Here is a 25,610-nt window from a genome sequence, read left to right on the forward strand (position 1 = left end):
CCACACAGTGCACAGCCAAGGTGTTCAGCATTAAGAGTTTAAATGTTGAAAGAACCCTGGTGAGTACATTTAGATATATAGAATGTTAAGATATGAATTCCCACCACTCTCATACTAGATAGCTGCTATTTTGTATGTAAAAGTATGTACAAGCATGTTCACATGTGTGTATGTGGACAAGTACGCAGATGCGTGTGTGCAGGAACACATTGCATGTGGAGGCGGGATGAAAATGTCAGATAATGTTCTTCAGGAGTCATTCTCTTTGTCTCCTCACAGGGTACCAGGGTCCCTCAGTTCCACAGTCTCCATCACTCTAGTGCCAAGATTACATGTATACACCACCACAACAGGCATTTTTACATGGATTTAGGAAAAAGTGGTGCTTGTCACAATAACGTAATACTACACAGGACATGGAGAATGTGTCTATGCAGAATTATAAATGTACATTTCTTGCTCAGGAATAAACTTAGATAAACTTAATTTTTATTATACAAATTTTTATCTCTCATAAGGAATGGATTCTATGATTCATTATCATGTGCTAATTATTTACAGCCATACTATCAAATGATATGTAAACTAATTAAACATTTCAACCAAAAACAGTACAACTAACCAGATATTATTATGATTAATAAAAGACATCATAAATAATTATTAAATATGTGTGCAATTTTAAATGGTAATCCAGCTATGTTTCTATTATCTAATAGTGGTCAGGTTCAACACCAACAACTACTTGTGAAATATACTCATATTTTAAATAATTGCTCCTAATAACTCAAAAATATACAATATCTATTGAGTTTTGTTATCAGAAATGGAAATATAAGTTATAACTACATCCTGTATATAAATGTATAACTATAAATAGATAATGAAATATATACTTACACACATAAGTACACATACAAACAACTATACACACATGAACCTGTCATTTACCTACTATTGATCTTGAGTTATAATACTTAGTTAAACCAGTATTTACTGTTAGAATAATTGTATTTACATATATATTCTGTATTACAAAAATTAGAGTAGTTTTCATTATTGATATACTTTGTGACTGATGCATGTCCTGTCTTTTTAGCTTGTAATTTATCCTTTGTGAGTTAGCATTATTTATAATTCTTAATGTGATGCTTCTACTCCAGGAATAAAAAGCTCAGTTACTCTTTTGTCCCTCATTTGCTGTTCATGCCTGTAACATTCATAGGGTAAATACAGAATTGGGGGCTTTCTAAATCTGGTTCCCACATCCCAATTTGAAACTCACTATCTCTCATGGGATGTGTAGATTTCTTAAGTCCATCACTTCCTGCGATGTTGCTTTAGGCAAGAGGATGGAAAATACCCCCCAGCATTTCATGAAGAAAGCAAAAGTAGGGTATAAGATTTATGGTATGTCTACTCCTGCATTTGATCAATGTTTAAGACACCACAAGCTTCTCTTGAGAATTATGGTTCTGTCTCAGTGTGAATCAGGGATCTCCCTGAAGAGTTTCTCCTTCTGTTAGACCTGGTGTTTTGATATTTCATGACGCTTTGCCTTGCACTGATGATTTTTTTTAATTCTTTCTGGTGGATATTTGCAAAGAATTGCCCATGAAGATGGTAAAATCCAGAGATCTTTACACGTCATCCTTGTCTGGAGGTAGATCCAGTTGTTGATCTTCACAAATATGATGGAGAAAAACCCCGAGACCATCCAGGGACTCAGCATTGCCAGTTTCCTTTTCGTCCTCCTATGTTATCATTTGCCTGCCACCCACTGAATGTGGCTTCTTGTACTCAGCTTATTTTTGAGAATAATTAAGTGTTTTCTTTATTGGAAACTGCAACCTGCAGGATGTGGGCGCTACAGCTATACCAACCTTTGGTTTCTATCTGGTTCACACTTAGACTCCCTAGATCTAAACAGGGACCCTTAGGTAGAATGTAGGGACACAGTTCATTTTTCTTATTTCAAAGCAAATCTTTAGACATATATGTTATACCAATCTTTTCTAGGCCCCCTTTTTCCTCACTCTTCATTACTATTTTGTTTTTGTAATTTGATGAATCTTTCTTGGTTGTTTACTGTTGTCTATTTTCCTACTCTAAATACACTGATTCTCTTTCATAATTATGTTATTTTTGTTATTTTCATTTTAGTGTGCATTGGACACAGGGCATAAGATGTGTTTCATATATGGTGTCCAACTGGTTCAATTTAAAAATAATTTTCTAAATTAATGCTATTTGTAAAATAAAATAAAATATTTTGGGTATATTTAAAAATGTTCAACATAAATTTTATGAAAATGTATAAAATTCTATATATAACTACTGCATCAATGAAAATACACTTTAAATGAACCATACAATTTAGAATGATTTCCAGGACAAAATCTCTCAGGAAAACATGGAAAATACTAGGGTTACTTTTCTTTTAGAGTAACATATTTATTAAATATTAAAGCTACTAATAGAGAAGTATTACAAGGATAATTAATTTTCATATATTTTGCCAACAATGAACTGATTAACCCTCCAAATATTGACTTAAAATACTTAAGGCACTTTATAAAGCAAATTTTCTTTTATGAATGTTTTCTTTCATTGAAAATAGATTTTCCTCACTTAATAAATCCTAATTAGAGTTTTCCTCCCTCTACTCCTCACAGCTCCCCCCAACTCCACTCTCACAGGATTACTTATTAGAAAGAAGAAAGGCAAGGCAACTTCAAGGATTTGCCTGTGTGAAAAACTAGATGTTGATGAATACTGGAAAAGAAACAACAGGCTAAAATGTGCCAGTGGTGCTTTCCACAGATGACATCCAAAGAAGCTTAGACAAAGAACGGGGTTTCATGTTTTTTCCTGAAGATATGTCCTTTTCATTTCTCTCAGTCATCCTCCTCCATACAAGGTGTGAAGCAGAAAACTAAATAGTTAGGTGTTGAATAACAACACACACAATGGACTACCATTCAGCAGAAAAAAAACCAATGGAGTCTTGAAATTTGCAGTCAAATGGATGGCACTAGAAGAAACCATCCTGAGACAAACATGGTGTGTACTCACTCATATATGGATTTTAGACATGGATCAGGGGAGTGCCAGCCTGCAATTCCACTGATAGAGAGTCTGGGAAACAGGAGAGAATCTAAGAGAGATATGCATGATATCCCAGAGAAGAGGAATGAGGCAAGATCTCCTGAACAGTTTGGGGGATGGGAGCTGGGAAAAAGAGAGGGGGAGAAGAGGAAGAGAGAGTAGGTCATAGGGGAGCAAGAAGGTTGAGTTGAGGGAAGAATGGGGGAGAATAGGATGAGAAATACAATAATAGATGGAGTCATTATAGGTTTGAAGAGATATCTAGCACCAGTGAGACCTCTAGTGATCTACAAGGATGATACCAATTGGCAAACTAAGCAATAGTGGAGAGACTACCTTAAATGCCCATCCCTGATAATGAACTTGACACCTACCTTATAAGCCATCCTAGAACCTTCATCCAGTGACTGATGGAAGCAGAGGCAAACACCCACAGCTAAACACTGAACTGAACCCCTGGAACCCAGTGACACAGAGAGAGGAGTGATGAGCAAATGGGCAAAGAATGGACTGGCTAAACCAGCAGAAACAGCTGACCTGAACAAGGGGGAGCTCTTGGACCCCAGACTGATGGCTGGGAGGCCAGCACTGGACTGATCCAGACCCCCTGAATGTGAGAGTCAGTGAAAAGGCAACCTATGGGGCCCTGTGCAGTAGATCAGTATTTATCCCTGGTATACAAATGGACTCCATGTGTCCATAACACAAAGAGGGATGCTTTCTTAGCGTGGACTCATGGGGGAGTGCCTGGATCCTGCCCTGAAGGAAATGACAGACTCTGTATATCCTCTATGTGGAAGGGAGTGGGATAGGGAGGGATGGTGGGGGGGGCTGTGGGAGGAGGGGAGGGAGAAGGAGCTGGGATTGACATGTGAAGCAAGCTCTTTTCTAAAAAATATAATAAAAATAATGAAAAAAAGAATAAATAGAAAACATTTTAAACAATAAAACACACACACACACACACACACACACACACAGGACACTGGGAACCATCACCTTAAAGGACCTCTGTATGTGAGGGCCATTGGTGGAACACACCTTTAATCCCAGCCCTCAGAGGCAGAGGCAAGTGGATCTCTGTGAGTTCAAGGCCAGCCTGGTCTACAGAGGGAGTTCCAGGACAACCTCCAAAGCCGCAGAAAAACCCTGTCTTGAAAAACCAATGAATGAATGAATGAATAAATAAATAGGACCATTGTGGGTCACCACCTGTGTCCTTACCTGCGACGTGTGGGTGCTTCAGCAGGAGCAGGAGAGCATATCTCAGCGTCGTGCTCGTTGTCTCTGTCCCAGCACCAAACAGATCACTCAAAACTACTAGAAGATTTTGAAGGGTATATTTCAGCTCCTGTTTGCAGTTTTCCTAAGAATGGTGTGGCACAATTATCTGATAATTTTTACTAGCACAAGCAATTACAACAAATCTGCAAAACTACAAAATTTTATATTGCTGATAACACAGAACCTGAACTGTACACTACTTGTGGAAACCAATGTGATATTTCAGAGCCTGTAACATACATAGTCAAAAATCACCTCGTGTGCAAGCACTTGGAAGATGCAATAGTGGTAAGACAGCAATAATACTCCTCAAAGTATTCTAGTGAATCATTTCTATTTGTACTAATGTTCAAATAAGAAAACAAATCCCAAGATTTAAGTGGAACTGTGGAGAAATATTTGAACCTCCCAAATGTGAAAGATTGCTGCAGATTACAGCATGAAAACAACGTGATGTTGATACACAGATTAAGACCCAAAGAGCTTTGAAGTCCAGATGTGCACAGATTCTCATGTGGGCAAACTGCCTTACACATGAAATAAAAACTTAAGAATGGAAAATAAGGGATCCTGTAGCCATGGAATTGTATATTGTCTGTTGAAAATTTAAGCTGTTCTCACAAGAGTAAATATGAAATTACTGTTTAATCAGAAAATTCAGAAAGTGAAACATGCCATAAAGCAATGCATGCGCAGATGTTCATAGATAAGCAGCTCAAAAGAGTCAGATGTAGAAATACTGCAAAGACACATGAGAAAAGAATAAGTGCATTGTGGTTCTCATGCTTGTAAGTGAAGTTTAACAGAAAGAGAAAACAGAAACTGAACTGAAAGGAACATTCAAGATTTTATAAGTGCAAGAAGAAAGATGGAAAAGCCTCAAATACTATGGGCTGGTTTAGATGTTAGCTTACTCTGTCAGAAAGACAAAGAAACATCTATATAGACAAAATCACACTGACAGTTACTAATAGAAGTGGAGGAAATGAGAGTGATGGTTTAGTGGCTGTGGTTTGTATAGTAAAGTGCGGGAGGATTTTGAAACTAGAGAGTTGGTAGTTAATAGTATTTGTGGACACATTAAATACCATCACAGTGCACACAAAATTGGTGACAGACAATACATATAAAAATTTCCTCTATTTTTGAAAATGGAACATACCCTATAATAATGATGGATTAACTACAATCTCTGTACAAATCACTATCAGATCCTTTGAAAGAACTGACAAGCATATCTTTTTTAGCAAAACATACAAAGAAATTATATTTATTCTGTATACACAATGCTATATATTTTTCTTTCTTTTTTATTTAAATTAGAAACAAGCCTGCTTCACAGATCCCTCTCCCCTACCCCCAGCAACCCCTACCAATCCCCCCTCCACACCCTAGGGAGGGTAAGGCCCTCCATGGATGATTCCCCAAAGTCTGTCATATCATCCAGGCCAGGGCCTAGGCCCTCTCCCATGTGCCCAAACTGAGAGTGCATCCCTCTACATGGAATGGGCTCCCAAAGTTCATTTGTATGCCAGTGATAAATACTGATCTCATAGTTTGCCAAGGCCTCCTCACTGACATCCACATTCAGGGGGTCTGGATCAGTCCCGTGCTGGCCTCCCAGCCATGATGTCTGGGCTCCATGAGCTCCCCCTTGTTCAGATCAGCTGTTTCTGTGGGTATCACCTGACAAGCATATCTTAAAATTCATATTTGAATTTAAAAACATCCGGAATGGTCAAGTAGTCTGGAAAAAGTAAACAGCAAACTAGAGGGACTCACAATCCTGGATTTTAAATATTACTAAAATGTTTTATTGATGAAGAACTTGGGACATTAAACCACTAGCAAGGACAAAAATAATTTGATTTCTATAATCAAACCTGTATGTTTATTGTTAATTGATTTTTGATAAGAGTGCCAAATAGATTGCATAGGAAAATGTGTTTTTTAAAAATCACACAGTGACAACACAGTTAAACCTCACAGACTATCCAACGGTTAGTAATTTCCAATTCCACTGTGGCAAATTAATCTGAAGCTTTACTCAATTAAAATATATTCTTTGCTCTTGGATATGTAGAATCAACATAATAAAATGACAATCTTACCAAAAGTAATATACAGATTTAATGCAATCCCTATCAAAATACCAACACAATTCTTCACAGACCTCAAAATAACAATACTCAACTACATATGAAAAAACAAAATAACAAGGATAACTAAGACAATCCCATACAACAAAAGAACTTCGGGAAACACCATCCCTGGCTTCAAGCTCTACTATAGAACCATAGTCATAAAAACAGCCTGCTATTGCCTTACAAACAGACACATGAACTAATGGAATTGAAATGAAGACCCTGACATTAACCTACACACCTATGAACACCTGATTTTTGCCAAATAAACCAAAACAGTATGATAAAAGAAAATCATCCTCAACAAATGGTGCTGGCATAGCTAGATGTCAACGTGTATAAGATTGAAAATAGATCCATATCTATCACCTTGCACAAAACTCAGGTCAAAGTGAATCAAAGACCTCAACATAAATCCAGGTACACTGAACCTCACAGAAGAGAATTTATTGAAGAGAATCCGTCAATAAATTGGCACAGGAAACTACTTCCTAAATATAACACCTATAGCATAGACACAGAGCAACAATCAATAAGTGGGACCTCCTGAAACTGAAAAGACAGTCATCAGCATACTGAAACTGATGAATTTATATTAGATGATACAGAATTACATAATTGACTTTATTACTTATTACTTCTTCAATTACAAGACATAATCAGGACTGAGAATCATCCTACATATATCTATATATGTATATATGTATATCCATTCCCATACATGTCTGCCAGGCTCTCTAGCAAAAGGTAATGACAAAATTGATCAGCTTTTGACAAGAAATATGCTAAAGGCCTCAGAACATCATAAAAAACACATGTCAACAACAACAAAGGTTTGAAAAAAGACTTTTCCAACACTTCCGACAAGGCAAAGATATTGTAAGGAATTGTCCTACTTGTTCTTTATAACACTGCACTCTAATACTTGCAGGAAGCAACCTAAAGGGTACTCAAACTAGTAGTATCTGGCAGATATATGTGTTCCATTTTGTTGAATTTGGAAGATTAAAAAATATACACCACACCATTGATCCCTGTACAAGTTTCCAGTGGGCAACTTCTTTGAATTTGGAAAAGACTACTTCAATAATCACACATTTTCTAGAATTTAGGGCCATCATAGGTATACCTGCACAAATAAAGACAGACACTGCTCCAGTACATGTCTCTAAGAAAATGAAACAGTTTTTTTTCTTATTATAATATAAAGTATATTACAGGTTTACCACATACATAATCCTACAGGGCAAGGATTTACAGAAAGATAAAATTGGACCCTAAAGAATACACTAAATAAACAGAAAAAGGGGTAGATTATATACTGCCCTATTAACTTAGAATTTCTGAATGCTAATGAGAAAGGAACAACAGCTGTGGAGAGACATTGGATCATAGAAAAAACTAGGGAATTAAATCAGCCTGTATACTTCAAAGATGTGTTGACCTCAGAATGAATGCCTGGACATGTTTTACATTGAGAAATAACTTTTGCTTTTGTTTCCACAGGTGAAATAAATCTATGGATACCATCAAAATGGATAAAGATTCTATTTGAACAAGACACCTCTTAATTAGAATAGATGATAGTTCATCAAACAGTATGACCATTTAATTTAAGCTAACCTATCAAACTAACAAATGCTTTTCATTTGTTCAGATATAAGTTGCCAAAGGAGAACCTTTCCAGAACCTTAGGGCTGGGGAAGGATTTTGGTTTTGTCTATTCAGGAGAATAAAGGTATCAGGATAAGGAATTTGGAGACCACAGGCAGGACAATTGAGACATCTGAAGAAAAGGGACAAATAATCCAGAAAACATTTCCCAAGAAAAGGAGTAAATTGATCTATTGATATATCATTCCAACAGGATAAAATTTCATAAATCATCCCAAATGTCTGTTTTTGCTTTTCTCTATAGACATACAATGCAAATGACTTTTTGTAGTCCCAGTAAAATTAAAGAGTAAAGCTGGCTTTGTAGTTTTAGTGTGACTCTCTCCTTCTCTAAACCTAAGCATGATTGTCAAACAAAAATAAAAAATCCTTGTCTCATGTCAGAAGAGCCACCTGATATGAAACAGAAGAAAAACAAATTCTTAAGATCTTTTATATTGCTACTAATGTTATAATCCTTTGGTGTTATCTTGACTTTTAACAGGTTTTCTTAAAGAATCAATCTTATATTTATATAAAAATTTATAAGATTAATATATTTGGGGGAGTCCAGGGAAGCGGCGGTTCTTCCAGCAGCATCAGGTAAACAGGCCGGCTTCCCGGCCTGTGCTCCAGTGCCTGCAGATCGCCTGGGACCTGCACAGAGCTCCCAATCCCGGCGGGAGCCAAGCACCCAGACCCCAGGTCTTCACTCCCACCAACGAGACCAGGAAACCAGAGGACCCAGGGAGACCAGGGGAGTAGCTGTTCTGGATCAAGTACAACAGGACCCAGAATAGGGTCCAGGGGACCAGGTAAGAGGATAAGCACCCCAGATTCCTGTTCTTCTTCTCCACCCACGGGACCAGCATTCAGACAAGGAATAGAAGAACCACCAGATTATTGGACTTGCTAGCACCCACCAAAAGGGAACTCTGGTCCCCAGACCAGTAAGGGGCTCTTTCTGCACCCACTAAGAGAAGAGATGGGAAAGAGACAATACAAAAACACAGTCAGCAACAGAAAAACAAATATGACACCGCCAGATTCTAGAGACTCCACACCAGCAAGACCCCAACATTCCAATGCGAACGAAGCAGAAGAGAACGACCTTAAAAGCACTTTCATGAAAATGATAGAGGCCCTAAAAGAGGATATTGGAAAATCCCTCAAAGAAATGGAAGAAAAAACAAACCAAAAAATGCAAGAAATGGAAGAAAAAACAAACCAAAAAATTCAAGAATTGGAAGAAAAAACAAACCAAAAAAGGCAGGAAATGGAAGAAGAAATGAAGCAAAAAATGCAAGAAATGGAAGAAAAAACAAAGCAAAAAATGCAAGAATTGGAAGAAGAAACATATCAAAAAAGGCAGGAAATGGAAGAAGAAACAAAGCAAAAAATGCAAGAAATGGTAGAAAAAACAAAGCAAAAAATGAAAAAAATGGAAGAAGAAACAAACCACAAAAGGCAGGAAATGGAAGAAGAAACAAAGCAAAAAACGTGAGAAATGGAACAAAAAGCAAACCAAAAAATGCAAGAAATGGAAGAAAGAACAAACCAAAAAATTCATAAAAGGCAACAAACGGACGAACGGATAAACAGAAAATTGCAAGAAGCAATGCAAACACTGCAAGGGTTGAAAACTGAAATAGAGACATTAAAAAAAACACAATCTGAAGAAAGGCAGAAAATAGAAAAGCTGGACAAACAGTCAGGCACTACCAATACAAGCATTACCAACAGAATAGAAGAGATGGAAGAGAGAATCTCAAGTGTTGAAGATACGCTAGGAGAAATGGATTTATCAACCAAAGAAAACCTTAAATCCAACAAATCCTTAACACAAAACATCCAGGATATATGGGACACCATGAAAAGACCAAACCTAAGAATAATAGGTATAGAAGAAGGAGAAGAAATCCACCTCAAAGGGGCAGAAGGCATATTCAACAAAATCATAGAAGAAAACTTCCCCAACCTTAAGAAAGACATGCCAATGAAGGTACAAGAAGCCTACAGAACACCAAATAGAGTGGACCACAAAAAAAAAATCCCCTCGCCACATAATAATCAAGACCCCAAACATACAGAATAAAGAAAGAATATTAAGAGCAGCTAAGGAAAAAGGTCAAGTAACATATAAAGGCAGACCTATCAGAATTACACCTGATTTCTCTATGGAAACTCTGAAAGCCAGAAGGTCCTGGATAGTTATTGTACCAACACTAAGAGACCACGGATGCCAGCCCAGACTACTATAGCCGGCAAAGCTCTCAATCACTATAGACGGAGAAAACAAGATATTCCATGACAAAACTAGATTCAAGCAATATGTGTCCACTAACCCAGCCCTACAGAAAATTTTGGAAGGAAAACTCCAACCCAAGGAAACTAACTACAACCAGAAAAACATAGGCATTAGAGAATCCCTCTCTGCCAACAGCCAAAAGAACAAAGGGGTGAAATTCCACACATAATTCCACCACCAACAACCATCCCAAATCAAAGAAGAATGAGCAATCAATACTAATGGCCTTAACTCACTCATAAAAAGACACAGGCTAGCAGAATGGATTCGAAGACAGAACCCTTCCTTCTGCTGCATACAAGAAACACACCTCATCCTCAAAGACAGACATTACCTAAGAGTTAAAGGTTGGGAAAAAATCTTTCAATCAAATGGACCCAAGAAACAAGCAGGGGTAGCAATCCTAATATCTAACAAACTAGACTTTAAAATAAAATCAATCAAAAGAGATGAAGGAGGTCATTACATACTCATCACAGGTGAAACCCACCAAGATGAAGTGTCTATCCTGAACATCTATGCCCCAAATACAAAGGCATCCACATTTGTTAAAGAAACATTATTAGAACTTAAATCTCATCTAAAGCACCACACAATTATAGTGGGAGATTTCAACACACCACTCTCACCACTAGACAGGAATACCAAACAGAAACTCAACAAAGAAGCAAAAGGTCTAATAGAAGTAATGACCCAACTGGGATTAACAGATATCTATAGAACATTTCATCCACATAAAAAGAATATACCTTCTTCTCACCACCACATGGAATACCTTCTCAAAAATCGACCACATACTTGGCAACATATCAAACCTCAGCAGCTACAAAAAAATTGGAATAACTCCATGCATCTTATCAGACCACCATGCTTTAAAATTAGAATTCAACAACAACACAAATTGCAGAAAACCTACAAACTCATGGAAATTGAATAATGCTCAACTGCACCATCCCTGGGTCAAAGAGGAAATAAAAAAGAAATTAAAGACTTCCTCGAATTCAATGAGAATGAAGACACAACATACCCAAACCTATGGGACACTTTGAAAGCAGTGCTACGGGGAAGTTCATAGCGCTAAATGCTCACATGAAGAAACAGGAGAACAGTTATACCAGAGAATTAACATCACAGCTGAAAGCTCTAGAACACAAAGAAGCACACTCCCCCAGGAGGAGTAGATGCCAGGAAATAATCAAATTGAGGGCTGAAATCAACAAAGTAGAAACCAGGAAAACAATACAAAGAATCAACGCAACGAAGAGTTGGTTCTTTGAGAAAATCAACAAGATAGACAAACCTTTGTCCAAACTTACCAAACAGCAGAGAGTGAACACGCAAATTAACAAAATTAGAAATGAAAAGGGGGACATAACAACAGACTCTGAGGAAATCCAGAGAATCATTAGGTCATACTTTGAAAACCTGTACTCCACAAAATTCGAAAATTTAAAGGAAATGGATGACTTCCTGGACAGCTATCAATTGCCAAAACTAAATCAAGAACAGATAAGCAATTTAAATAGACCTATAACCCCTATGGAAATAGAAGCTGTCATCAAAAGTCTCCCAACCAAAAAAAGCCCAGGTCCAGATGGCCTCACTGCAGAATTCTACCAGAAATTCAAAGAACAGCTTATACCAATTCTTCTCAAAGTGTTCCACACAATAGAAGCAGAAGGGTCTTTGCCAAACTCTTTCTATGAGGCTTCAATAACCTTGATCCCCAAGCCACACAAAGATACAACTAAGAAAGAGAACTTCAGACCAATATCCCTCATGAACATCGATGCAAAAATACTCAATAAAATACTGGCAAATCGGATCCAAGAACACATCAAAACAATCATTCACCACGATCAAGTAGGTTTCATCCCAGGAATGCAGGGATGGTTCAACATACGAAAATCCATCAACGTAATCCACCATATAAACAAGCTGAAAAACAAAAATCACATGATCATCTCACTAGATGCTGAAAAAGCCTTTGACAAAATCCAACACCCCCTCATGATAAAGGTCTTGGAGAGATCTGGGATAACAGGGACATACTTAAACATAATAAAAGCTATATATAGTAAACCAACAGCCAACATCAAACTAAATGGACGGAAACTCAACGCAATTCCTCTAAAATCAGGAACAAAACAAGGCTGTCCACTCTCTTCATACCTTTTCAACATGGTACTTGAAGTTCTAGCTATTGCCATACGACAACAAAGGGGGATCAAGGGGATACAAATTGGGAAGGAAGAGGTCAAACTTTCACTGTTTGCAGACGATATGATAGTTTACATCAATGACCCAAAGAACTCTACCAGGGAACTCTTACAGCTGATTAACACCTTCAGCAAAGTGGCAGGCTACAAGATCAACTCAAGAAAATCAGTAGCCCTACTATATACAGATGATAAAAGGGCTGAAAGAGAAATCAGAGAAACATCACCCTTTACAATTGCCACAAACAACATAAAATACCTTGGGGTAACGCTAACCAAACAAGTGAAAGACCTGTATCGTAAGAACTTTGAATCTTTAAAGAAAGAAATTAAAGTAGCCCTCAGAAAATGGAAAGATCTCCCATGCTCTTGGATAGGTAGGATCAATGTAGTAAAAATGGCAATCCTGCCAATAGCAATCTACAGATTCAATGCAATCCCCATTAAAATCCCAGCACAGTTCTTCACAGACCTTGAAAGAACAATAATCAATTTTGTATGGAAAAACAAAAGACCCAGGATAGCCAAAACAACCCTGTTCAACAAGGCAACGTCCGGGGGCATCACCATCCCTGACCTCAAGCTCTATTATAGAGCTATAGTCCTGAAAACAGCTTGGTATTGGCACAAAAATAGACAGGTAGACCAATGGAACCGAATTGAAAACCCGGGTATTAACCCACACACGTACGAACATCTGATCTTTGACAAAGAAGCTAAAAATATACAATGGAATAAAGAAAGCATCTTCAACAAATGGTGCTGGCATAATTGGAGACTGGCATGTAGAAGAATGCAGATCGATCCATGTCTATCGCCATGCACAAAACTTAAGTCCAAATGGATCAAAGACCTCAACATAAATCCAGCCACACTGAACCTCTTAGAAGAGAAAGTGGGTGGTACCCTTGAACGAATTGGTACAGGAGACAGCTTCCTGAACATAACACCAGTAGCACAGGCAGTAAGATCAACAATTAATAAATGGGACCTACAGAAACTGAGAAGCTTCTGTAAGGCAAAGGACACAGTCAGCAAGACAAAAAGGCAGCCCACAGAATGGGAAAAAATATTCATTAATCCCACATCTGACAGAGGGTTGATCTCCAAAATTTACAAAGAACTCAAGAAGCAAGTCTCCAAAACACCAAAGGACCCTATTAAAAAGTGGGCTGCAGAACTAAATAGAGAGTTTTCAATAGAGGAGTCTAAAATGGCTGAGAGGCACTTGAGAAAGTGCTCAACATCCTTAGCCATCCGGGAAATGCAAATCAAAACAACTCTCAGATACCATCTCACCCCTGTTAGAATGGCTAAAATCAAAAACACCAATGACAATTTATGCTGGAGAGGATGTGGTGAAAGGGGACACTCCTCCATTGCTGGTGGGAGTGCCAACTGGTTCAGCCACTTTGGAAATCAGTGTGGAGATTCCTCAGAAAAATGGGAATAAACCTACCACAAGACCCAGCAACTCCACTCTTAGGCATATATCCAAAAGGTGCCCATTCATACAACAAAGATGTTTGTTCCACTATGTTCATAGCAGCTTTATTTGTAATTGCCAGAACGTGGAAGCAACCTAGATGTCCCTCACCTGAAGAGTGGATAGAGAAAATGTGGTACATCTACACAATGGAGTACTATTCAGCAGAAAAAAATAATGGAATCATGAGATTCGCAGGCAAATGGATGACACTAGAAGAAACCATCCTGAGTGAGGTAACCCAGTCACAAAAAGAGAAACATGGCATGTACTCTCTCATATATGGATTTTAGACATAGATCTGGGGAGTGCCAGCCTACAATCCTATGGCCAGAGAGTCTGGAAACAGAAACTTTATTTAGTGGCTGATCGAAAAAGAGGCAGACTCCCTTGGTTAAGTACTGAGCTGAACTCAAGAAAGCCAGTAACAGAGAGGGAGGACTGATGATCAAAGGGATTAAGACTGGGCTGGTTTAACCCCCAGAAACAGCTGACCAGACAAAGGTTAACTCTTGAATCCCAGGCATTAGCCTGGGAAGCCAGCATGGGACTGATCAAGACCCCCTGAATCTGAGTGTCAGTGAAGAGGCCTAGGGAATCTATTGAGCCTTGGGCAGCAGATCAGTACCCATCCCAAGTATACACACGAACTTTGGACTCCAATAGAACAATGTGAGGTGCACTGTCACCCTGAACTCTTGGGAAAGGGTCTAGGCCCTGCCCTATATGAAATGACACACTATGGACACCCCCATGGAGGGCCTCACCCTCCCTGGAGAAATGAGGGGATAACGGGGGGGGGAGGGCACGGGAGGAAGGGAGAGAATGGAAGAGGGACCTGGAACTGACTTGTGAAGCAACCTTGATTCTTATCTAAATTTAAACTGGAAAATAAAATTAAAAAAAAATAAAAAAATAATTAAGAGAGAGTTAGCCAGTAAAAAAGCCCTAACCATTGACTAACAATTTTGCAACTAAAAAAAAAGATTAATATATTTGTATTTTAAAGGTTTTGTCATTATATTAATGGTCATATAGACTACTAATTTTACAAAAAGGTTTCGTCTACCTTTTTGTACATGATTTTGGGTTTGAGTCTCTACCATTTTTCTACAGTAAATCATGATCATGCCTAACATCAACATTTGAAGTCTCCAAAAAGAGGATGGGGTCTCACAATGACAATTTCATCAGGACTACAAACTGCTCATAACAATTTCCAGGTGGCCAGCAGAGATGATCCAGCCCTACAGACACTGCTCAGGACAATTTTGAGGTAGCTGCCTTAGGTGATCCAGAGTTACAGACTCCTCTAGCCAGGACTTGGGCTAAATCCTATACTTTCTCATTGTGTAGAAACTGGACAACAAATGATACAGCTTGACAATTAACCCAAAGTTTTCTTTTCAGTGTCCCCTAATGATGTTGTTGCCCCCAGACAGTAGGAAGCATTTATAAGAACATGATGCCCACATTCCCTAGATGTGGAGTGGATGGTTTTTGGTAACTCATTGGGTCATGGATATTTGTCATTGTTTAGGGAGATTTGTTACAAAATGTTGTCATAGTAATTTCTCACATTGTTTGGAAGTTGCTTGCTTGCACTTCCTGTTTTCCTAATTAGTATTATTTCCTTCTTGGAGCCCTGAGAGAGTTGAAGACTAGATAGTTGTAGTTTTCCTTGTTTACAAGACTCAGAAATGAAACCCACTAAAGATATGTAGAGTGTAAAAGGTTGAAAGAGATTAAAAGATAATTTGATAATGTAAATTATAAAAGAAAATAAACTAGGTACAAGACTTTGGACTCACCAAGATAGGATAGATAGTGAAGTATTTTCTCTGAATTTGTCAAATGCAAATGAACTATACATTATTAATGTACTTATTGCTTGTATATTTTGTATAGACTTATTGTATATAGTTTTTCTCATGTTGGTTGCAGCCTTCTCTTTTTTGTATTAGACAAAAAAGTTAAATTGTGGTGATATATTATTTATGATTTATTAAAGCCACTGGAGATCAAAATTGCAAAGCAGCTATATTACTTAGCCATAGAGTCCAGGTATTGGTGGCACATACCTTTACTCCCAGAACTCAGGAGACAAAGGCAGATGAATTTCTCTGAGTTCAAGACCACCCAGGGCTACACAAGATTGAAATTGTCTGAAAAAGTAACAGAGCTCACAGCTTTAATTCTAGCATTAGAGAGGTATTAATGATAGGAGTAGGGTCTTTAGTAGTTATTATCAGGCATGGATTCTCCAGCCATGATGAGGAGAGACATCAATTTGAGTCTTGGTGATAGTTCATGGAGACAGGATCAACCCTTTTAGCATGAGGTAGTGGTAAGAGCTAGTGACATGGCTGTTTTGCTTTTCTGATCTTTAGCTTGAAGTTTGAACCCCAATATCAGTTTCTGGGTCATTTATTTTTTTTGTGTTATACAAAAAGAATCTGAGATATCATCTTACATCGGTCATAATCACTAAGATAAAAACACTGATGACACGTGTTGGACAGGATATGGAGTAAGGTGAACACTCCTCCACAGCTGGTGAGAGCACAGACTTATACAGTTACTTTGGAAATCAGTGTGGTGGTTTCTTAGAAAATTGGGAACTACCTCAAGACCCAACATTACCAATCTTGGGCATATACCCAAAGGGTGCTCACAAGGACACTTGCTCAAGTATGTTCATAGTAGCATTATTTGTAATAGCCAGAACCTTGAAACAAACTAGATGCCACTAAACTGAAGAATGGATAAAGAATATGTGGTACATTTACATAATGAAGTATTACTCAGCTGTAAAAACACAGACATCATGACATTTGCGGGCAAATGGATGGAACTGAAAAAAAAATCCTGAGTGAGGTAACTCAGAATCAGAATGACAAACACAGTATGTACTCATTCATAAGTGGATACTAGATGTAAAACAGAGGATAACCAGACCACAATTCACAGCTCCAGAGAAGCTAGGGAACAAGGATGGCCTGAAGAGGGGCACATGTATTCACTCTGGGAAAGGGCAATAGAAGAGATCTCCTGGGTAAACTGGGGGAAGGGCAGGAGGATGTTAAAGGGGAGAAGATGGGAGATGAGAACATGAGGGGATGGGATGGTCAATTTGGGGGAGGGAAGTAGGAGAGCAATGAAAGAGGTATCTCTATAGAAGGAACCCTTAGGGGGATAGAGAGAAATCTGATTCCAGGGAATTTCTCAGGAATCCACAAGAATGATTCCAGATAAGAACCCTAGCAACAGTGGAGAGGGTGCCTGAACTGGCCATTCCCTGTAATCAGATTGGTGACTATCCTAATTGTCATCATAGAACTTTCATCCAGTAACTGATAGAAGCAGTTGCAGAAATTGCAGAAATCCACATCCAAGCACCAGACCAAGCTAAGAAGTCCAGTTGAAGAGAGGAGAAGGCATATATGAGCAAGAGGAGTCAAGATCCTGATGGGGAATTCACAGAGACAGTTGACCCAAACTTGTGGAGTTCATGAACTCTAGACCCTGCATGGGACCAAACTAGGTCCTCTGCATGTAGCTGACAGTTTTTTAGCCTGCTCTGTTTGTGGGACCCCTGGCAGAAGGACTAGGATCTATCCCCTGGTACATAAGCTGGCATTTGAAGCACATTCCATATGGTGGGATGTCTTGCTTGGCCTTGGTTGGGAAGGGTGCTTGGTCCTGCCTTAACCGAATGGGTCAGGTTTTATTGACTCCCAATGAGAGGCCTTACCCTTTCTGAGGAGTGAATTGTGAGTTGGAGGGAGGTGGGAGAGGAGTGAGAGAAGGTTTGAGAGGGGGAACTGTGGTTAAAATGAATAATTTTTTCTTCTATCCACATACTTGTTCTCATTCCACACCTCTCTCTACATCATTCAGGCCTTTTAAATTTGCCACAGTATCTACAATTGAAAATACTTCCAGATCAATTTTCATGCATAAGACTTGCAAGTAATCCATATACGATATCATGATGCCTCATGTTAAGACAGAACAGTTTATGATTTGTGATTAGTTTGGAGTTTGTTTCATATTATTTGCCTTTTGTATTATCTTCCTACTCTGCTAGATTGTTTTAGCTTTTCTTTTTGGTTTTTATTTTAAAGAACAGGGTTAATGTGCACTAATTAACAAATTCATTTTATTTCTTTTAAGCTTACTCACACACACAATAATATTAAATTGCTTTTCAAATGATACAGAACTGTTCTTTAAAAGTCACTGGTAAGTATTCAATGAACTATAAAACTGAGCAATCTAGTAAGTATATACATGTATATTAACATGTCATTTTAATACATGCATGTACATCCATACACAAATGTATGCATCTATATAAACATAAGTGTATAAATATATGTTAATACTTTACCTGCCTTCCTTTAATTAGGTAATAATCAATTAAATCCCGAGGATTTGTAACATCTAATGATTCTTCATGTTCTTTTATAATCTCCAAAAAGTAACTTTCAACACAAGTATGATTTTTATAAAATATGTTGTGACTTCCTGGACAATAATCAAGCAGAGCAGGAAAAGTATTGCAAACCTATAAGAAAATACAAAAAAATTACCAAATGAATACACTGTAATGAAAAATTAAGACATATTTATAGCATACAGTAAGCCTGATGTGCATTAGCTTAGATATAAATGCTCATCTCCTTGAGGTGGTTTATTTGTATAAATAATAATTCTCTATTTTAATAGAGAGATTTGAGGGAGAAATCTCTGCCTAAATGGTCAAAGACCATAGTAAATTTTCAACATTCATGACTCTTTATAGTGTGTAGCACATTCATGTTAGATCATTGATGGTTCATATGAACTTTTTTCTACACGTTTGAGATAGCATGTGATGCAGATTACTCACACTCACACTTTCAGGTGACAGTAGAAGTTAAGATGGTTGGGTGACCTGATTTACAGTAGAAATCTAGTGCCTGAGGATATTGTTCCTATCAACTAGCTTTTTTTTACACAAAAAGACTATATAGAAGTGGGTAGGGTTCAAAAGTGCCTTGAAATCAATTGGACATTGATGGGGGAAGTCCTGTGTATATATCAATAAAGCACTGTTGGCCAATAGGGAAGCAAGATAGGTGGGATTAGGAGTCGAGGAGGACTCTGGGTAGGAGAAACACGGGGAGTCAAGATGTAGCTGCCATAGGGATAAGAAGCCTGGAAACTTCTCTGGTAAGAGAAATACTTAGATTAACAATTATGGGGTAAATACTTAAGTCAGAGCTAGCCAGTAAGAAACAAGCAAGGCCAACAGCTTCAAAATTAATACAGCGTCTTGTGAGTTATTTGAGGACTACAATGCAGCAGAGTCCAGGTGACTGGCGGGGAAAATCCAAGTGGCAGACAAGAAAAAAGCCTCTCTCTACAGGACACAATACTCCTTAGGGAGTGTGTGTGTGTGTGTGTGTGTGTGTGTGTGTGTAGGACATGCAAGTGATTCACACACTTTCTTCCAAGCATACTCACAGATGACAAATATTAAATTTATAAAATGAAATTATATATACACATATATCACAATAATTCCTTGTGCAATGTATAGGAGATGCCAATTCAGCACTGGAAAACTCTGTGGAGCTGTTTAAAGTACAAGCACAATTAAACACTTCTACCTGTCACTCTGCCAACTAGGACCCCAGCTGATGCATCAAAAAAACTGAAGGTACTCCGTGTTTACAGGTCAGTTTCATTTCCACTAATATCCTTCCTCTCCTAAGAGAACAGTATGTTTAAACTAAGATAGTCCTACATTGTAATATGATGAGGATGTATGCAATAAATTTACATAGTAGAAGAATGTCCTATGAGTGACTGGCCAACCATCTAGAATTAAATTAAAGTACTCTGCACAAATAGCTCTGTGTTGACTTTAGAGATTCCCCCAAGGAGGGTCTCACCCTCCCTATGGAATGATGTGGGGATTGGGTGGGGGGCTCGGGGGCTGGTGGAGGAACAAGGGAGGAGGGGTGGGAGAGGACGCTGGGGCTGACATGTGAAACATTCATGTTTCTAATTTAAATGAAAACATATATTGAGAAAAAAACAGATACCTCTGTGGAAGTCAATGCTAAAAATCAATGTATAGGAAGCTATCAGGCTTCAGCCAGTCTAACATTTTCCCTTATGCCTTTCTATTTTCATAGCAAATGATTTAGACTCCCTCCCAGATATTTTTTCCATAATATGTTAGTCAGAACTGTCGTGTATGATCAGCTCACTGTTTGGTCCATATTGAGTTTGACCTGTAAGAAAGAAAGACCATACGTGTGTCGTTCTGAGGAAGAAAGGATATTGGTTTCACCTGTATCCATGGGGAGCTCAAAATCTTAGTATTCTCATCCATTTTTTTCAACAAGTTAAGAAAATCCTTATCTTTATAATCAAAACGATTCTGGAAAACAATGGAGCAGATGACATTGCAGGCAGCACACGCCAGGATGAAGGTGGGATCACAGGGTGAATCTGGAGAGTTGGAAACAATTGTAAAATGCCATTAAAGTATACAAAGAAGACAGTTTGCCTTTATTAATAGGTAAGGTACTTTATAACTTTTAATCAGTGTCTTACTTAGTAATATTCTCAACAGTCAATGCTCACCTGGTGAAGAATCAACAATAACCTTAACCTTAATCTTGTCTTGGTCTTCTCAGTGGTTAAGTAGTTGCAGATCATGCCTCCTGTATTGCTTATATACATATATTTCAGCTGCATGCTATTTTGTGCAAAAGACTTTTATAAACCTAATGTTCTAATGATCATAGCTGAGTCACTTTTGTCTGCTAAGTCTATAGCTCATGTAGAACTGAGAAGGAAATTGAATGGTAGAGATCTGGAATTTTGCTTTTAATGAATAATAGTAAACATCATGCACTGTTCCAGTAAAGTGGACATAAATGACAATATTATAGTTACATTCAAGAATAAGGAAGAACAACTTGAAAAGCAGGACATGCCATTGTTATATGGAGGAAAAAGTAATATCAACAACTGTAAGTGTGACATGATATGCCTACAAAACTAAATGATGTGACAGCCTTCATTTTTAATATCCATCCCAGGTGTGGAAAACGAATGAAGAAGGAAACAAGTGAAGATGTTCCTTTTTCCAATCAATTTTGTGCCTTAAGAAATAGATACATTGAACTGGGTATGGTAGTGCAGGCCTTTAACTCCAGCACTTCTGAAGCAGAGGTAGGTGGATCTCTGAGTGTGAGGCCAGCCTGGTCTACAGCCTAAGTTACAGGACAGCCAGAACGTTTAGAACTCAGGAAAATAAGACTTCTCATTACAAGAACTTACTATGTAAGTAGCATTCAATGTATTACCAAAGGAACAGTCATCAATTTCCTAACCCAAAAAGAATAAATGTGAAAATAATATGCAAAATGAAGACATGTAGGGAAACACTGGAGAGGCAATGAAAACATTTCCTGTTTAGTTAAATGAATCAGAAGATAAATTTCCAAGTGTGAGTAAATTTTGAATATAGGTGTTAAAACATGGTTTAGTAAAAGATATGAATCTAAATACTAAGTACTTTGTAAGAAGAAATAATGAAAAATTTTGAAATCATGTTATAGAAAGAGATACAATATTTGATGAAAATTCTATTACACTCAGCTAAGAAACGAAGATCATACATCACATTACTGTTATGAAGAACTGTGAACATGATCCTTGAAGGACCCTAGGATACAGAAATGAAGCAATGGAGAGTAGTGCTGTCAAAAAAACCCATCAATATCAATCATGTAATTTAGGTTCCTTAGGTATACTTGATGACATTGCCACTGTAATCAGTGTCTGTTAGATGTTATGCCATAGGGAAACTACACTTGTGTTAAGGATAATGCATAGCTTAAAATGCAATCGAAAATTAGTATGAGACCTATACTCATAATATCACATTGCAAATAAAAGAAAGCTTTGACTAGGATAGGAACCATGTGATTTACACAATCATACTAGAACAGTGATTCTCAATCTTCCTAATGCTTTGATCTTTTGATATAGTTTCTCATGTTGTGGTGACTCCCAAACATAAAATTATTTTCATTGCTAATTCATAACTGTAACTTTGCTACTGTTAAGAATCTTATTGTAAATATCCGTGTTTTCTGATGGTCTTAGGAGACCACTATGAAGGGTTAATTCAACTGCTTAAGGGTTCACAACCCACAGGATGAGAGCTGTTGTGTCATACCAAGATGTAAAAGTTAGAGTATAAACCTGCACTTACCATTGGTTTTCCTCAGTTCCTCCACAAGGCACTGTGCTTCCCCTTGAATATGGTCCTCGATGCTCCTTTTTCCCATGCCCAAATTCCGCAGGGTGGTGAGGGAAAAGCGCCTCAAGTCTTTCCATGTATTTCCATTGTTAAAAATGATTCCTGAACAAATGGAAACAGTAGAGAGTAGATCCCAGAGATAGAAAAGGGAACTGACTAGTGGAAGCCATGGAGTCCCAATCTGTGTCTGAGGAGCAAATATGGATTTTGTTTTCCATCCTCTGGCTCACTATGGACATTCCCTAGTACACACATAAGTATGTACACACTTACCAAAGCCATTAAAAACTTTATCAAGAGCTGGGAGCTTTCCTCTTCCAGAAAACTCCTCCCCATGATCAATCAGAGCTTCCTTCACTGCCTCATAGCCATGCAACACCACAGTGGGCTTTTGGCCAAAATATACAGTGAACACAGGGCCATAGACTTTTGAGAACTGGGAACAGGAAAGAAAAGGCAAATATTAGCAAAAAATCTAATGTCACCTCATTCTTCATATAGTCAACCTCACTGAAGCTGACATTATTGTATGTTAATGTTTTTACACAGGCAGAGTCAGTAGCAAATGTTTCTGATATCTATCATTATCGCTTATATGTTTCCTACAATGGCCCAGAGAAATACCCAGGCAGTTGAACCATAGATAACAATGAAACTAAATATACTAAGACATTTTCCAGCTCTCTTTTGTCTCATTTCACAAATAAAATGAAGTTAAGAAAAATCCCCATTAATTTTATGGAACCTATTTCAAGTGAATAAAAACTCAAAATTGGCACTCTTGATTATCCATTATTAGATGCACGAGTAATTTGTAATCACTCTCATGCTCATTCCAATATAAAATCAACATCAATAGTTGAATGGCATCTGTAGAATCAGCCGTGAAACTCCTCCTGTGAAAAACTAGTGAGCCCTGTGATAGAGAATAGAAATCTTTGTGAGGTTACCACAAATGATCACATCCAGTTTCCCTCTATAGTTACAAAAAGTGAGAGCAGACACATAGAAGCTGAACTGGAGCATCCAACATCTGCAGAATAAGCAGATATTTATCATAGAGTGTTCTCTGCCACAGCATAGGGTTGTATAAAATGGAAACAGATTTTGGGAAATCCTGCATATTGGTCACACAGTATATGTGTTTCATTTCCTGTGTGAGCCCATGCCCATAAATATTTATTTAAATCAGTTAGTTCTTCAGAGTCCAGTATCAGGGGTTAATCCCAGTAACAGTAAGTGTCTAAAATTCTGACTCATTGATGAATTATTCCTCAGTCTTGACCTTCAGCTAAAACCAGTGGAAAACAATTATAAACAAAGATGTGAAGAAGCACATAGAACTTTTAGGATCTTGTGAATTATATTATAAAATACAATGACCTAGATGTTATTTTACCCCAAACATATTGCTCATTACTGAATTCTTGACCAGAACAAGAGGCAAAAAAAACCCCAGAAGAAATATAAAACTTTACATATGTTTTGACTATATGATCATTTTAAACAATATTGCCTCCAGTATTTCATTGAAAACATTTGATTTATCTCCCCTTTCAAAGTCGAGAAGAGCATAAAACATACTCACTTTGGTAAAAGATTGCTGTATGTTCTTCATATCTATCTGGAGGAAATTTCCAATAAATGGGAGAGGAGTGGGGCCAGGAGGAAGCTTCCCTCTCCCAGAGCTCTGTCTCCAGAGTGAGAGGAGAAGCAGAAAGGAGAGGCTGAGTACCAGGACTGTGACTGGATCCATGGAGACCCTTCTTACTGTATAGAACAGTTATCAAGTGGCTGCCGAATCAACATTTTATACTTCATGGTTTCATTGACTCATCAACAAGATAATGTTTAACCTGTAATTTGAATAGACTTTGACCTAGTCATAATCAAACCCAATTTCTCTTTAACCCCATCCTTTTGTAATGTTTACCATGAGATCAATGGGCTTAATTCTATTGAATGATGACCAAATAGTCTTCATTTTATATTTAAAATAGAATCTTCTATCATACAACACATTCTAACCACAGATTACTTTATATTCACTCCTCCAAAATCCCGAACACCTCCTCCATATCCACACCCATTTGGTTTCCCTTCAGAAAAGAGCCTCCAAGGGACAACCAAACACAATAAAACAAAATACAGTAAGACAAGGTAACTCAACAGAAGAAAAAGTGTCCCAAGCGCAGGCAACACTGTTAGAAACAACTTCATCCTAATGCTTGGAGTCCCACAAAAACACCAAGGTATGAGCCAAAACATACATGCAAATGAAATGATGCAGAACCATGCAGGACATGTACTTGCTGCTTTAGTTTCTGTGAGCCCATATGAGCCCTGCTTAGTTGATTCAGTGGGCTGTATTCTCATGGTATCCTCTATACCCTCTGATTCTTTTTTTTTTGGTTTTTACAATCAACACAGCATTAGAACTTCCATTTTTTCATTTTGAGCTCATACCCTGTCAACTAGAAACACAGCTGATCCACTATAAGACTGAAACTACTCAGTTTCATTACCATTAGTGTTTTATACCTTTGGAAGAATATTCATTCTATACTTTAATAATGCTGCCTAGTAATCTGATATCGGGATGTTTAATTATTGTAAAATAGACACAGAATTTGGATAGTATAAGAATGACTTGTGAAGGACTGGCCACTCCTCTAGAAGTGAATGCAGTATTTTATACAAAGAGTCTGTGGCAGTCAATGAGAAAATTCATGGATAAGAAGCTATCAGGATTGAGCCATTTTGGTATTTGGCCCTAAGTTTTGCCATTTGTATCAGTAAGGGTTTGGACTTCCCTTTCAGATATTCTTTCCATAATGTGTTAACCCTTGTCATCTGGTCACCTTACTTCATGCTACATATATAATTTGACATTAAGAAAGAAAGACATTAAGTATGTTCTCAGAAGGAAAGGTATTGGTTTCACCTGTAGCCAGAGGGAACTCAGAATCGTGGAGTTCTAATTCAGTTTTCTAGCAAGTTAAGAAAACCCTTATCTTTATATTCAAGACAGTTTTGGAAAATAATGGATCACATGACATTTCAGGGAGCACAGCCT

At 37.8% G+C, this 25,610-nt stretch overlaps 1 protein-coding gene across 1 annotated transcript in view; it reads right to left on the minus strand.

The window, feature by feature from the left end:
* The window catches only part of LOC101832611 (cytochrome P450 2C29-like), a 41,919-nt gene extending 17,629 nt beyond the window's left edge, over positions 1 to 24,290 (minus strand). The window contains exons 1-6 of the mRNA XM_040744894.1: positions 24,123 to 24,290; positions 22,808 to 22,970; positions 22,487 to 22,636; positions 20,549 to 20,709; positions 18,596 to 18,772; positions 4,333 to 4,474 (exon numbers count right to left, since the gene is read on the minus strand). Of these exons, the coding sequence (XP_040600828.1) occupies positions 4,333 to 4,474; positions 18,596 to 18,772; positions 20,549 to 20,709; positions 22,487 to 22,636; positions 22,808 to 22,970; positions 24,123 to 24,290 (961 nt within the window). The remainder of the gene's footprint in view (positions 1 to 4,332; positions 4,475 to 18,595; positions 18,773 to 20,548; positions 20,710 to 22,486; positions 22,637 to 22,807; positions 22,971 to 24,122) is intronic.
* Between the last annotated feature and the right edge of the window lie 1,320 nt (positions 24,291 to 25,610).

The sequence above is a fragment of the Mesocricetus auratus genome, unplaced genomic scaffold, assembly GCF_017639785.1.
Source record: "Mesocricetus auratus isolate SY011 unplaced genomic scaffold, BCM_Maur_2.0 Super-Scaffold_4256, whole genome shotgun sequence".
In the NCBI taxonomy this organism is placed as follows: domain Eukaryota; kingdom Metazoa; phylum Chordata; class Mammalia; order Rodentia; family Cricetidae; genus Mesocricetus; species Mesocricetus auratus.